This window comes from Pygocentrus nattereri, chromosome 22, assembly GCF_015220715.1.
Source record: "Pygocentrus nattereri isolate fPygNat1 chromosome 22, fPygNat1.pri, whole genome shotgun sequence".
Lineage (NCBI taxonomy): Eukaryota > Metazoa > Chordata > Actinopteri > Characiformes > Serrasalmidae > Pygocentrus > Pygocentrus nattereri.
Window position 1 is genome coordinate 14,556,808 of NC_051232.1, and position 16,783 is coordinate 14,573,590.

The 16,783-nt window shown below is 35.6% G+C and overlaps 1 protein-coding gene across 2 annotated transcripts in view; it reads left to right on the forward strand.

The window, feature by feature from the left end:
• lrba (LPS responsive beige-like anchor protein) overlaps positions 1–16,783 on the forward strand; it is a 350,478-nt gene that overhangs the window by 70,889 nt on the left and 262,806 nt on the right. For both annotated transcript variants that reach the window (XM_037532971.1, XM_037532972.1), the window contains exons 17-21: positions 1,937–2,029; positions 2,766–2,874; positions 4,492–4,573; positions 7,895–8,018; positions 8,825–9,017. In XM_037532971.1, coding sequence (XP_037388868.1) covers positions 1,937–2,029; positions 2,766–2,874; positions 4,492–4,573; positions 7,895–8,018; positions 8,825–9,017 — 601 coding nt within the window. The remainder of the gene's footprint in view (positions 1–1,936; positions 2,030–2,765; positions 2,875–4,491; positions 4,574–7,894; positions 8,019–8,824; positions 9,018–16,783) is intronic.

The window sequence follows — 16,783 nt, forward strand, 5'->3', positions numbered from 1 at the left end:
TAAATTTTGCATGTTATTTAACAGCCATTCTTCAAAGCATATTTAAAGCTACTGTCCACTTGTAATTATTTAATAGAAGCAGGACGTTTATTTCACAAAACTGCAGTGGTAAATTAAAGTGTATTTTTAGCAATCAAACTATTAAATCCAAAAGGTTTAGGAACTGCACCAGGTAGCTGCAAAGTTGTGAAGATCTCTTAGATTAAAGTAATTAAAGAGGTTGTTTGGGACTGATTTCTTAAGAATTTTATGAGTAAGTCTCAGCTTAATTTAATTTGTTTTTTTTCTGTACTGGAAGAAGCTTTTGAAAATTCTGTGCTTTCAGATGCATATGGGGAGGTATTTTCAGCACAATCCTAAAGTTTTAGGTCCTCTGAAGTCTATTCTTTAAAAAATGGAAAGAACTGCTATACCAGACATTGGCTAAAAAATCAAAATGGCCTTCAATTGGTGCCCAGGACAACATCTTTAAAGTTGGAAAATTAGTCTTTTGGCCAGTTTAATTCATGATTTGTGAACCATTGATTTAAAAACACTATCAGCCAAATCAGCCAAGTTAAAATCTTTTGAATTGCCTAGGCTCTTTACATTTTGTAAGAATGAAAGGAGCTCGGAGAGATTTAGCAGCTGGAGATTCTAAGTATAACTTTGATGTCTGTAACTCAGTTTTAGCCCCATTTGAGCTGATTTTGCAGATGCTAACTCCATCCTCAATGAAGCAGGGAACAGACTAATTCTTGCAACATTTATGAAAAAGTTCTAGTTGCTGAGACATCTTGTTGCTGTCATTTTGGTTGCCTTCTCAGCATCTGAAAAATCATTTTTGGTGTGTGAGATCATCACTTATACACATGTTCAGTTTCATTTATTGTTGCCCGAATTAATCATACAAATAAATTACGCTGTCTCTAACTGTAATATCCATAGCAGAAGATTTACTTTTGCGCCGGAGCTTTAGCATCCGCTAACGCTGGAACAGTCTCAGTAAAGTTTAGCATGCTAGTCTCAGACCCTAGTGGGTTCATTTGATACCCATTCACCTCCACAGGGCCTTCATACGCGCTGCTGAAATGTATGTTTTCAGGTTCCTGAGGTTTTTATAGACCCGTTGGTTACTATGACAGTGTACGGGGTTAAATGTGCAGCTTAGCAGGGGGTGTCTGGATGGAATGGCGCATTAAAACTGAAGGCATCCTGTTCATTTCAGAGCTGACAGCACCACTCAAAACATACTTCTATCACTTCTGTTCACTAAAGAGAAGGGGGAGTTTGAGTTTAATCTGGTGTGGGTCATGAATAACTATAGTTCAGTAACTATAGGGAAAAACTATAGGGAAAAAGCATTCTTTTAGCTTTTCAAGTGAAATGTAGTTTTCTTTAGATTTTTTTGGTGTGAATTGTGAACAAATGAAGAGTCTGTTATGATGTGTGTTGTGCTGTGTATGAGCAAACATAATGGAAAACATATTTTCATTACTGTAAGAATTGTAATATTAATCATAATACAGTATTGATATGCCTTGTATGTATAAAGCTCCCAACAGTGTAAAACAATGAAAAAAAATAGTGGTTTCATTGTTATCTAATATTTAACAATAAGTTTGTGTTACTTTAAGTTCGTTTTGACAGTAAGTTTAGATTTAGTATTTAAATTTATTTATTTTAGAATTACTTTCTATATATGTAAAAAAAAAAAAGCTCAAAGTACTTTACAATGAAATAAGTTTAAATAAATGAAAAAAACATAAACACAAGGCAAAATAGTAACTTAATAAAGTACAATAAGATGAAGTAAAATAACCTAGAACTTAAAATGAAAAGGCAAGTGTTTAGATGTTTAATGACTAACATTTTCATGGTGTTTAATTGTAGGCATGTATTAGTTGTACAATAAGGATGCTATTTGTAAGCACGCTGTTTGTTTTGTTTTAAACAGAGTGATATATAAGCTGCTGGCGTCCAAAAGTGAAGGAATTCGAGTGCAGGCACTCAAAGTGATGGGCTACTTTCTTCGACATTTACCACCAAAGTAAGTTCAGCTGGGTTGCCATTGAAAATATCACTTCTTTGCTTATTAGTGTATCACAATACATTTACAATATTTATCACAATGTTTAGTGTTTCTGAGGTCTGTGAACCAATGGAGTGGACAAAAAGGCTGAAAACCTTTATTAATTAGATTTATCTTATTAAGGTTTTTAGAACATGGGCTCTAACTACATGTATTCTTACTTAATACCTTTGTCAATGCTTTGTCAATTTATTTTTAAATGCAAAGTTTGTTCGTGTACCCTATACTAACTTTATTAATGTCATTTTAAATACCATCTAATTTGTTTAGAAAATATTGTGATTATTTTTAGATAATTTTCTGAAAAGACCTACACTGCACACATGGTCTAAAATAAAAACTCTGAATAAATGCAGGCTGCTGACTCTACTGTGCAGTGAGTCTTTTCTTTGAGTCTGTAGTATCTTTCTCTCAAGGGCCATTTTGATAACAAATTAGTCTCTCTGTGTTATTTTGGCTCACATAATATGGAAAACAGTGTGAGATGCTTGAAGTGTTGGTCTGTAGCCATCTGTCATTATTTTTGCTTCTGCAATAAATCTGGTTGCTGGTAGATGAAGTTCTCTTTCATTTCATATATTTTTTTGTTTTTTTTAATGGCCTTTCCCCCCTTAAAAAAACTTGGTCATCCGTACTTTGCTGCTGCATTTTGAAATGTACAGAATGACATCATGCCTGGAATTTCATATTTTAGGAGGAAGTCAGAGGTCATGCTGGGCCACGGCCTTTTTTCTCTACTGACCGAACGCCTGATGCTCCATTCCAGCCAGTTCTCCATGACTACTTACAATGTCCTGTTTGAGGTCAGTCTGTAAATAAATATAAATCAATACCTGCCCGTTCGTCCACCCGCTTATGTATTTTAGTGATGCATCAATTGTATTTTTTCGAACTGAGTATTTGTTTTTTAGTACTTGCAGTATCATAAAGAGTGACCGGCTTACAGTGAAATAAGTTTGTTTGTTAAAATGTGGCTGATGTTAAATGATGTGCATTAGCTAGCTGTGCAACATTGGTTACCTTGAATCAAGAAGCGCTGCAATGGAGAATAGTGTGTTTAGCTATAAGCTAATGTCTGTATAGCTATAAGCAAGGTGTGTTTTCATAGTTTTGATCTTGTCCTCTTCATGTCTTTCTACAACAGTCTCCATACCACATCAACAGTAGGAAACACATCCAAGGCTAAAGAACTCACTTGTGGAGTTTTTCATCTTATTGTTGTCTTTTCATTTACTGGTGTAGCTGTAGTTGAATGTTCTCTAAAGCCTGATTTAAAGCTGAGAAAATGAGCTACAGCAGTGTTGCTAAAATGACAGTTGAAACAAAAACACTATATGAAAGTTTGTACTTTGCAGTTTTGTTCAGTCAGACAGAGTACAGTCGGCATATACAAAACTTTGGTACTGTGAATGTTTTCTTTTTGCCTCCGTTTTGCTAGCCTACATGTCTCCACATGTATTGGGGAAGGGATTATGATTCTGCATGCTAAAAATCGCACAGTATATATCAAGTGGTAAGACGCCCAGTCAAAAAGTGACCAACGACTAGGCTTCTGACTGCTGCTGCTTCAGTAATACTTGCCTGTGTGAGCAAACCCTCCTTCACGTCTTGCTTGCCTCGTTTGTTCTTTAGCATGGCAGTGTATGCCCGGCTTACATCACATGGTATCAGGTTGTTTTGATTTTGTATTGATATTGGTGCAGTTTTTTGAGTATGAGTAAATGAGCCCAGTATTGGCCGACACCAGTTATAGTATCAATACAACCCTAATCTTCATATCTGTAAGTTTTATCTATCCATTTGCCTTTCCCTCTGTTCATCTATCCATCTATCTATCCATTTACCCATCTGTCATATATCCATCGTATGTCTATCTACCCTTGTATCCATCTAACTATATATTTACCTATATCTATTTGTCTGGCTGTCCATCTATTTTTTTCTGTCTGATTCTTTCTACTTATCTGTCTGTCTGTCTATCTACATGTCTGTCTTTCCTTTATGTCAATTCATTACTCTTTTTTTATTTTTTTATATAACAAAACATGTATATTAACATTTCATGATGAATGGATCGAATAAAGCTGTCCAAAGGTACTTGGTATATTTTTTATTATATTTACTTGGCCACAATAAATACCAATCAATCAAACTTTTATGATTAAAAGTATTTTTAAAAACTAAATACAATTAAATTAAATAATCTAATATTTTATTATAATGATTATTTTTTAATGGTGTTAACGATGTATATATAAGCTGCTTCTCTGAAGGTTATTTTCTGTTGAGTCCTGTGGCTGAGACTTGTGTTTTAGTTCCTGTGTTTATAATGGATTAGGTTGAAGCTGTGCTTTGAGGAGGCTGATCCTAAAATAGTGAAAGGAAGACACTAACCAGAACTTTCTTTGCTTTCTTTAAAGATTCTTACGGAGCAAATCTGCACGCAAGTCATCCACAAACAGCACCCTGACCCCGACTCCACTGTGAAGATTCAGAACCCACGTAAGAGCACAATTAATCTTCTGAGACATGCACATGATCAGCAAGGCTGACTGAAACTAGCAGAAACTTCATCATACTGCATCAGTGGCATGCATATAATCCATTACAACATCTATAAATAACCATTTAAATTCATTAAACATTTATGTACAGTTCAGGTTGACCTTGGTAATATGGAATATTAAAATATTATACCATGCAATTACCTTGCATTAAGCTTTATCTGTGTAGGGCAATTTTAGGGAAGATAAGCCCAGAAAAACATAAAATGCATAAAAGTATATGTGAAAAAAGATATATACTGGACATTTTGATTATTGTGAAAAGAAAAAAAAACAGTAATAGAACTAAATGTATTTTTTCCATTCAACCAATGCTGCCTTTTTCTTCATTTTTCAAGAACATAATGTATACAATGTAACCTCATATGCAATTTTGCTGTAAATAAATATAAAAAATATATCTTTGCCCTTTTAGCAGAACTATTTTTTTTGCAGAACTCCTCTTTTGTACACGCCTTGCACTCATTCAGGCCTGATTTCATCAGAGCAGTATGGAGATATATGGTTACTTCAGCCAATTACAGATCATTTAATGTTTTTTGCTGCAGAGAAATACATTTCAGAATAATGAACTTCCCCTCGTAGCTATAGAGTTTCTAACCACCTATTCAGCATGTCCTCCTCGTTCATTTTAGGCTTTTGATGTCCTCAGTTTCTCTAATAGCTGTCCTGCTCTTGCTTTTCCAACCTCTGCTTATGGACAGTTTAACTTGTCCCTAAAAGGGGGGGGGGGTGCATTTAATATTGAGCAGTAATTACTGATTTAAAAGAACATACAGTCATAGTCAGAACAAAACATTATGAATTCAAAATGGTACCTTTACAGGTAGAAGGAAAAACATAACTTTAATGTAAATTAGAGTATTAACAGTTTAACCAGAGACATTTTAGATTATTTCTGGTAGTCCATTCATTATGAAATGTTAAATATAAAGAGCAGCTGGAGTTTTCTAATGATGGAGTTACTGTGTAGTTTACCAATAGCCAGAGCTCTCCTCAAGAAAGTCCAGCTTCCAATACTGCTTTATCTGATCAATGCTTCATTGGATTAAATCAGGTTCTGCTGATGGAATTAAGCAAATCGATGCGATGGTTACTGCCCAGACTTCTTTCCAGTTTTAAACCTTTTTTATGGCTCAGACCTCTGCTCATTGTGTATGTACACACAAAATTGTAATTACCATACCTGTTTTATCTAATTAATACTTCACTGGACTGCAGACACATCCTGTCTTATGTAAATGTGTTAATGTTGACAAAAACAGCAGTGTTGTTAAATAATAAGGAGATGGAGCTGAACATGTTTTTACATCACCTAAAGCATTTGGGAAATGGAAAATGAAACTGGAGCGGCAGAGCTTTGATGAACAGTACATGGGAACACACAATATTCTTAACTTTGAGTTTATTGTACTTGAGTTTTGTTTTGACATTTTATTAAATTAAGGGTAACTGTAGCTGTAACTTACATTTTTAACATTATTTTGATTGTGATTATTACAAAGTGCACCTATGTGGTAAGTGGAGCTGATGAAACAGACAGTAACTGTAGATACAAGGAGGTGGTTTTAAACACCATCAGTATTTGCTGACAAACGTTTGTCAAAATATTTCTGAGCCCTTCACATAAGCATGTGGGTTTTTAATGTAGTGCCATCTGAGGGGTCAAAGGACACGGGCGTTCAGATTTTCTGAATGTTTTGATGACAATATGCAGCATAGAGAGTAAAAAAAACTAAACTCTTTGAGGAGTGTTACTCATAAACCGCTGGGTTTTTTTGCTGGTGCAGTTTTTGCTGAGCCCCGACTCATCCTTGCTCATAAATGACTAGACCTTTCCTGGATGCTCCTTTTATAACCAACCATGATTACATCACCTGTTTAATATGCTTTATGAATATTTCACAATTTTCCCTGTCTAAAAGTTCCCCTTTCCTAACTTTTCTGAAACGTCTTGTGAGCATCTGTTACAGAATAAGCATATTTGAATTGTTTTTTCCTATAAAAAAGTAAATAATTGTAAGTGTATAAAACGGCAACAACACAACAATAATATACTAGAGCCTGACCAATATATCAACAAAGCAGTGTTCAACAAAATCTACTGAATATTTTTTTTAAAAAAAAGGACAAATCCATTTAAGATGTTGATGAATCATAGCATTAGAATTCCTTTCTGAATCAGCGATGTAACAGCCAAAGTAATGTATCTATAATTACATTTGCTTTCATCTTCAGACAGCACTCACAGACTCCTGCTGTTCCGCAGACTGCAGAGCTTTTCTGTGTGCTCTGATCTGAGAGCAGCTCTGCGATATTACTAAAACGCTGATCTGAGGTCAGGCCTTAATGAGGCCAGTAAAAGAGCATGCAGCTCTGTTTCTCTTTTCCTCTACGTCTCCCTGATTTGATCTGTGTTGAAGCCTCAAAATGGCCCTGATTGCAGTCTTTAGCAACGTCAGCCTGAATCAAAAACAAACCGTGGAAGCGGGAGTTTTTTTTTTAACATTAAAACTCAGGGACAAACCAGGACCAAATGGCGAGGGGTGGAAAAAATCCCAGTCTGTATGCGAAGGTAATTTTCTACTGGTAAGGTTCAGTGACTCTAATTTGACTGAGTAAGGCGTAGAAACAACACAATCTCTACTGGAACGACAGAGAGGGCATCACTTACACAAGCAGACGGCTCCGAACTCTCAGGGACGACTGAAATTTAAGCCTCTCCGTTCAGCCAAATGGCTATTGACGCTGTCTAGATAATTCATCTAAACAGGCAGTCTCTTTAGGTTAAGCTAAAGAGCTGTTCCTGGAAGCTTCGCCTTTGGCTGTACAGTCGGTTCTGAACATATCATGTAGTTCAGCAAGGATTTTTTCCTCTTTTTTGTTAGTTTTGATGTATTGTTTTTCCACCACCTAAGGACATATAGATTTTATCATCTTTTGATGCAGATAAGAGATTGTTTGGTTTTTGTTTTGACCTATGGGTTTAAGCATTTAAAAGAAAACCAGGATGCTTTCATATTATTGTTTAGCCTTTGTTGTTTTTCCTCAAGGTAGCCATAGTGTTCATTTATACAAAAAAAGAATAAAGCTTTAGCTACAAATCCACTCGATTTTGAAAAGAAAAAGGAAGTGACATAAAGCCTAATGAATAAATAATAAATATAACTGATTATATGTGTATACAACAGGGTATGACCCACTGTTACCTATAAAGTCCCCACCATAACCCCAGCTGTGTCTGTGTCTGTATGTTCAGAGATCCTGAAGGTTATTGCAGCTCTGCTGAAGAATGCTCCAGCAGGACCTGAGACTATGGAGGTGCGACGAGTTTTCCTCTCCGACATGATCAAACTGTTCAACAACAGCAGAGAAAACAGGAGGTAAAGAAACACACATACAATAACTTGAGAAAGATCAAAAGTAAAGAAAAAAAAACACTAATCACACACACACACACACACACACACAAATAAAATAACCGTAAAATTTGCTATGTGGAATTTGATAAAGATGCTTTTAATTCAACAAATATAAATAGAGCAGTAACATACAGGAAAAAATACTAATTTTCATTGTGAAATTAAAGAATAAATATTGAAGATTCTGCACTATTTTTACGTTGTTACTGAAATGTAAGCTAGCTTTGTGATCTATACCAAAAGGTCAGATTTCTTTTGAATCTTAGTTCTTCGTTGCAGCTCATGTTCAGACGACTCTCATTTAGATCTGCTCATCAGAGGCTTTAGTACATACTTTTGGAGCAAAAGGCGACACAAATACTGGGATATACTTAGAAATATGAAAAAATATTAGAATTTTCACTCATTATTATGTGCTATATGCTAATAAAATATTTTATATATTTAACATATAAATATATGTCTTAGTGCATCAGACAAAAAAATGTAAGGGTGAGGATGTGTATTATGTTAGAGGAGTTATTGTTATGAACAGTGTAGTAGAGGGCACACCACACGCACAGGAGACTGAAGTTCAGTTTTCCTGTTCAGGCAGAAATCTGAAACATCAATAAGCGTCACTGACAAGACTCCTAATGTAACATTAACCTGCCATTCTAATTAACTGAATGCTTTATTTGTGTGTTTGTGGCTTTGATCTGTGCAGTATTAACTGTATGTGTATGTGTGTCGTGTGTGTGTGTGTGTGTGTGTGTGTGTGTGTGTAGGAGTCTGCTGCAGTGTTCTGTATGGCAGGAGTGGATGTTGTCTCTGTGTTTTATAAACCCCAAGAGCTGCGAAGAGCAGAAGATCACCGAGATGGTTTACGCCATCTTCCGGATCCTTCTCTATCACGCCATTAAGTACGAGTGGGGAGGCTGGCGCGTGTGGGTCGACACTCTCTCCATCACACACTCCAAGGTCAGGACGCATGCATACACTCCTGTACATACTCTGATGAGAGAACAGAGTGAAGCCCATACACAAGAAACAATTAAAGTTGTTATTATTATGGTAGTTCATCCTCCAAAGACTGTGCTATAGAGCTTAGTCTACAGATGCATTTGTATATGTTATTGATTTTCACATTTTCAAATTAATGCAGTAGAAGCATCAGCTTCAGATCAATGCATATAATTAATAGAAATAAAATTCTGGGACAGCTATCAACTAAACAGAAAATGATATAAAGCTGTGCAGTCAATGTAATCTCTAAAATTAATAGTATTCTTCTGAACTGTATCAAATTAAATCAAATGAGAAAGTAATCTTTTGGAAAGAATTGGTCAGACATTTAAGAATAGATATTAATAATATTTTAAACATGTTTCTAATGACCGTTCTCATAGTCTTAGTTTCATTATTTTTTTGTTTTATGCAAAGCCTTTTGCACCCAGTCAAATTCCTTTTTTTCCTGTTTTCCAAGTGAACATCCTCTACAGGGAAAAAATGATTTGCTAAATTTAACATAAGAAATGAAATGTCAGATGTGGCATTTGGAAAAGTTTTGGTTTTAATTCAACAAATAGAAAAGTGCATCAAAATGTGAAATTGTAGAAGAAATATTGAAGATTCTAAACTATTTTAAGTCATTATTGAAATGTTAGCTAGTTTGTGACTTTGATCTTTGTACAAATAGGTCAGATTTGTTCAAAATCATATTACTTTCATTGCAGCTCGTGTCCAGACGAATTTTGCTCATTAGCTTTTGTACTTATTTTTAGAAGGGGATGCAAATACTAGGATATGCTTAGAGCTATTGAAAATATTTAACTTTTCTCTGATTATTGTGCTTCAAATATACTGTAGTACTTAATGAAAAAATAATACAAAATAGAAGTATTTTTCTTACAATTTCTTTCAGATGGTTACAGCAGTTCTTTGCTTAGATTGCACTTCCAAACAGAACTTTATTTTTCTCCACATAACGTACTATCATTTAGATCACAATCTTTCTTGCTCTCTGTCATATTCCATAACCTGACATATCACATACCACAGCAGTCACCATGCTATAATCTGTAATGTTTAATCTGTTCCTTCAGAACGTATAGTCTCCTTATCACACATTTGATCTGAACTCGACACCTTTATATATTCTTCTTGGTGTAATGTAAGATTATTGACTCATTGTGAAAGAATATTTCTTATTTTTATCTTTAGTTTGCTTTCTTTTCAAAATGTATTTGCCATGCAACAGCACAGAGCAGATGAGGATCTTTGCCAGTTGTTTATTTTTTATTGTTGCTGCATTGCTATCTTAGCATGGAAGATAGAAAATAAACCATCAAAGCGTTTTTTTTTTCCCTTTCCTATTTTAGGATGCAGTGTTGATATTGTATTACCCAGTGCTGCTGCAGAGGCAGTGAAGTAATTTGGTTGGTGTCAGACTGTAGGCGCCTGGGTACCCGCCTTTTTTCCTTTTCCTTTTTTTTTTTTTTTTTGCGCAGATAGTGTATGATAGAAGCCCAGTTTTGATTTTTGTGGGTTAATACCTGTTGTGGACTGTAGGGGGCACAGCTGTGCTTTGTGTTAGATTTAGATCTGCATGTATGCTGTAGTGCTGCTGGGAGATTTAACACCTTTAATGTAATTACAGCTTTTTACAGTCGTGTAAACCATGTTAAGGTCAAATATATATAGTCAGAATGTAGAAACAGAAGTTGCCGATATTTTACACATAAACATAGGTCCTGTGTCAGACTTTACGTGTATACGGTATATTTTCTGATATGTTTTAACTGTGCCTTTTTCAGTCTCTAATTTTATGCTTGTGTATTAAAAAAAACAGGCTCAAGTATCTGGACTGTTTTTTTTTGTTGTTGTTTTTTTTTTTGGTTTTTTTTTTACCCGCAGAAAGTAGTCTGTTGAATAATTTATGAACTAATATTCCTTGAGGAAACCATACACTGAAGGATTAGATAATTGTGATGTGATGAGACAAGGTTGGAACAAATCCCTTAACAAAGCTTTAGCTGTTAAATACATAAAAATAAAAGCTAGAGAAATAATAGTCAGTTATAACTATTTGCTGTTCAGTTCTGCTGTGAGGAACATCAAAACAAAAACAAATGGGACAAAATATAATAATAATAATAATAATAATAATAATAATAATAATAATAATTCTTCAATTACCAAATATACCACAGGAAACATTTTGAAAGATTAAACAATTACAGTGGTAGTTTATCATACTAAGACTGTAGTGAAAAACATAATAAATAAATAATAATAATAAATTATTCTTGTTTAATGAATATCCAGTTTCTCAAATCTAGAAATCTAGAATGTTTTTTTGTATTATCTCTACCCCCCCTCCCCCCCAATGATATTAACCCATTTATAACCAACAATTACATGTAGTTTGATTAGGATGTTGGGTATAAAGTGATGCCTTGGATAAATCTCCTAACAGTATTTGTTTTGTTTATTTATTGTAATGTAATTTTCAAGGTTAATTCCCAGTCTTATTTTGGTTTTCAATTGGTTTGTTAACATCAGTAAACCTATGTGTCCCAAAGACTGAATCATAAAATAAATAATAAAACACATGTGATTTGAAACATGATTTGTGCTCCGAGCATAGAGAACACATGAATCATAAGGATTATACATATGGACACAAATAAGATGTAAGATATAAGACCAAAAATACGACCCACAAGCAGCACTGCCTCAAGACAATCTGAACACAGACGGCTTAAAATAGTTCTTATAAACTCAATATACAGTTTAAGTATACACAGCTTTGTCAGTGTTTGTGCATTATATTACGAGTGACAATCTTTTTAACTCAATCTTGTTATTAACGTTATTGTTAGCAGTAGTATATATTTTTTAGTTTTATCATGCATCCAGATTTCTTTAAAGTTGTCTGAAATTACATTTTATTAATTGATGTTAATTTAGTGACTACTAAATTGTCCTGTATTTGAATCTACATAATGTTAAATTCTGCTGACACCTTGCCAAAAGGTTGTTTTTTTTTCCAGAAATGTTTGATGTCATGTCTCACACACACATTAAATAATAAAGAGTGAGGCGGTGCTTGTAGTGACGCAGTGATGTGCGCTAAATTAATGTTATTGTGGGCTAAATGTAGGTTTTTGCTTTAGGTAAGGTGGAGACTGAGCTAATGAGCTAATGCTAACCAGTGAAAGTGCTAGATGGTGATGACTCGTGAACCACATTAGATTTTTCTCCAAGTTTGTCGGAGTGACATTGAGTACAGAGACATATCTTTTCATTGTTTGCGGTTTTAGGAACACCAACTAGAGCACCCAGCCTAGTGTACCTTCAGTCAGATCATAGCAAAGTATATCACATGCACTGGTGATTCCCTGAATTCTTGGCTTGTACATTTTTCTAAAAAATACCCAAATAGTGAATTCAGTTTTTAAATGTGGTCCTATATTACATTGGAAGTTGCATTTAACAAGTTTTGAAAAGTATTAAAATCAATGTAAATGTAAGTTATGCTGTGACATGTTAAGTAGACACTTGGTTTCACTGAGGATTTCGGGAGTTGAGCGGTGACTTATTGCACCTTGACATCAAATCAAAGTTTTAAAGATTTTTTTTAAAGGTAAAAAAAAAGCAGTTTAGATTTCAGGTTGAATTTAATCTAAGGATGCCTGCAAACACCTTGATTTATTATTCTCATTATTACTTTGTTTGTCATATTATTGTGTAACAAAGAATATTGTCCGTTTAGTATGAAATACTGTGATATCAGTTAATTTCGTCTACCCTTAAAAACACATTCAGTGCACAGCAGTGAGCTATAACTCACTGCTGGAATTGATCCTTCCTCTTTGCATGAGACTGAGTGTGTAATTGCTTTTTTCTCTGTAATTGCACAAGATTAATGCTGCTGGTGTTCGTGTGGCTCTTGTGCAATCTAAAAACATTGGGGTTTTTTTCCCCTTTTTCTTTCTTTTCTTTTTTTTTTAAAGTGTGTGTGAATTGTTAAGGGGCAGCAGGGCTGAGCATGCGGGATACACCTATGAAAAGAAAAAAAAAAAGAGCTAAAGAAACTCAATTGCAATTTTATTGTCCAGTGTGATAGATTTCCTGCCAAGTTCAGAGCAGGAGAGCTGTTTGTCACTGTAGCGCTTTCTCTCACAGCTGTGGGGGAGAGAGAGAGAGAGAGAATAAGAGAGAGAGAGAGAGAGAGAGAGAGAGAGAGATGGAATGAGGGTGAAAATGTGTGTGTGTGTGTGTGTGTGTGTGTGTGTGAGAGAGAGAGGGAGGGAGAGAGAGAGAGAGGGAGGGAGAGAGGGAGAGAGAGAGGGAGAGAGAGAGGGAAAGTAAGAGGGTGAGATGGAGTAAGGGAGAGGTGAAAGAGAATAAGGGAGAAAGAGGAGAGAATCAGGGAGAAAGGGAGAAAGAGGAGAGGTGAAAGGAAGAAAAGGGTAAGAGAGAATAAGGCTGAAAATGTGTAAATGTGAGAGAAAGGAAGAGGGTGAGATGGAGTAAGGGAGAGGTGAAGAAGAGAAAATGGAGAAGGAGGGGAAAGAAAGAATGAGAAAGGAACAAAAGGGTAAGAGAGAGAAATTGAGAGGCAAAGCGAGAGTGAGGAATGCGAGAGTAGAAGAAAGGATGAGAGATGGAGTAAGGTGGAGGCAAAAGAGAGAGGGGAAATAGAAAGAGAAAAGAAAAGGGTGAGCTAATGAGAGGTGGAAAGAGAATGAGTGAAAGGAAGAGAGAGAGAGTGGAAAGAGAGCAATTGAGAAAAAGAAAAAGCAAGAGAGGTCAGAAAGTAAGAAAATAAAAAAGAGAGGTGATGGTGAGAGAGAAAAAGAGAGATGAGAAATACAGAGAGAGAAAGAGAATGTCAGGGAGAGGAAGGAGAAAGAGAATGAGTAAAAGAGAGAGAAAGAGAGAAAGAGAGAAATTTGGCTATATCTGAACTGCCACGCCCAGACATCACCTGTGACTTGTTGACTCTTAATGGGAACAACTTGAAGGATTTTTTTTTTCTTTTTAAACACTGCTTTAATTAGAAACAGCAAAAGTCAGACATATATATATATATATATATATATATATATATATATATATATATATATATATATATATATATATATATATATATATATATATATATATATATATATATGTGTATGTATGTCTGTGTGTGTGTGTTTCACATATATTTCTCTCTAACTTTCACTGGCTTTTATATTCATGACATTGGAATGCTTGCAAAATTATATTGGTACAATGTATCACACAGCCTGTAAATAATAATGAACATATAAATCTACATATAAACATAAATCTACAGAAAATCTACAGAAAAAAAATACAAACGCAACACTTTTGTTTTTGCTCCCATTTTTCATGAGCTGAACTCAAAGATGGTCAGAAAACCAGTCAGTATCTTGTGTGACCACCATTTGCCTCACGCAGTGCAACACATCATCTTTGCATAGAGTTGATCAGGTTGTTGATTTAAGCTGTGCAAAGCTTGCTGGATATTGGAACTGGAACACGCTGTCGTATACATATAGCGTATAGCATCCTAAACGTGCTCAGTAGGTGACATGTCCGGTAAGTATGCTGGCCGTGCAAGAACTTGGATGTTTTCAGCTTCCAGGAACTGGGTACAGGTCCTTGCAACATGGGGGTTGTGCATTATCATGCAGCAACATGAGTTGATGGTCGTAGATGAATGGCACAGCAGTGGGCCTGAGGATCTCATCATGGTATCTCTGTGCATTCAAAATGCTATCAGTAAAATGCACCTGTGTTCGTTGTCCATAACATACGCCTGCCCACATCATAACCCCACCGCAACCATGGGCCACTCGATTCACAACGCTGACATCAGCAAACCGCTCACCCATACGACGCCATACACGCAGTCTGCCATCTGCCATCTTGTACAGTGAAAACCGGGATTCATCCGTGAAGAGAACACCTCTCCAACGTGCCAGACACCACCAATTGTGAGCATTTGCCCACTCAAGTCGGTTGCAATGACGAACTGCAGTCAGGTGGAGACCCCGATGAGGGCAACAAGCATACAGATGAGCTTCAGATGATCTTGGAGGTGAAGATGCTGGATGTGGAGTTCCTGGCCTGGTGTGGTTACACGTGGTCTGTGGTTGTGAGGCCAGTTGGATGTACTGCCAAATTCTCTGAAACACCTTTGGAGACGGCTTATGGTAGAGAAATGAACGTTCAATTCATGGACAACAGCTCTAGTGAACATTCCTGCAGTCAGCATGCCAATGCAACGCTCCCTCAAAACTTACGACATCTGTGGCATTGTGCTGTGTGATAAAACTGCACATTTTAGAGTGGCCTTTTATTGTGGCCAGCCTAAGGTGCACCTGTGCAATAATCATGCTGTCTAATCAGCATCTTGATATGCCACACCTGTGAGGTGGATGGATTATCTCGGCAAAGCAGAAGTGCTCACTAACACAGATTTAGACACATTTGTGAACAATATTTGAGAGAAAAAGGCCTTTTGTGTACGTAGAAAAAGTTCTGCTCATGAAAAATGGGAGCAAAAACAAAAGTGTTGCATTTATATTTTTGTTCAGTGTATTAAATGAGATAATGAATGCACATATACAAAACACTTAAATGCGTTCATTGGATAATAAATTCCTGTATATGCGATAAATACGTTTTTGTCATATCAAACCCTCATAACTTAATTTTTTCCCATTTTGGTTTATTTATTTCATTATTTTCAATTATTCTGTTTAATTAGAAATGGGCCAATTAGACCATTCTAACACACACACTTCTAAGCCGCTTCTCCTTCTGGGTCGCGGGGGTTGCTGGAGCCTATCCCAGCAGTCATCGGGCAGAAGGCAGGATACACTTCTATTGTATGTGTGCACACGTTTGGTTGAATCTACTTGGTTTTGGTAGTGAGCGGACAGATGTTTCTGCAGGTGGTCAGTGCTGACACCACCACCTTCCCAAGGTGCCCCTGTTCCAGCGCTGCACACAAATGAGCATGGGACAACTTCCAACAGAATGTGATCAAACCTGTGAAGGACTGAGCGTCCTTCAGACTAACATATTCATCACTTATTCAGTTCCACTGTGAGGAACATCACAAGAACATTCTGATGTTCTCAGTGTCCATGGATGAAAAAAATCAAGCACTGTAAGACATTCGCTTGGAGTGAAATTAATAAGATGAAACTCTAATTATTATCTTCATTAACAGAGTATTTGTTGTTGACTTAGCAGCTCAAAGGGCTTTGCGATTAAATGGTAAGGTTGACACAGCAGATCACAAGACCATAAAAATAAAATAATAAAGTCAATAAATAAAACAAAAAAAAAGCTAAATGGAAAAAACATTAACATGTAAAAGTAAAAAATACTGTACATTACTGTTTTAAATAACAACAACATTTAAAATATTCCAGAAAATAAAAACAAGATTGCATTTAAACAATTATTTATAGTATAACTTGACTGCTTATTTGAAAACTCCGTTTCAGTTGAAAATGAAATGAGAAAGGAGTTAATCTGAAAACAAAATGTAGTTCAGTTGGAAGGGAAGTTAGGAGAAAATTAGGGTGAAGTTTGATTGAAAATGAAGTCAAGCTCAAATGAATATATTTGAGTCCATGGAATAGAGTCCAAATAAATATGGAATGGCATTCAATGGAAAAGCAGAGTTCATTTAAAAAATGGAACTGAGGTGG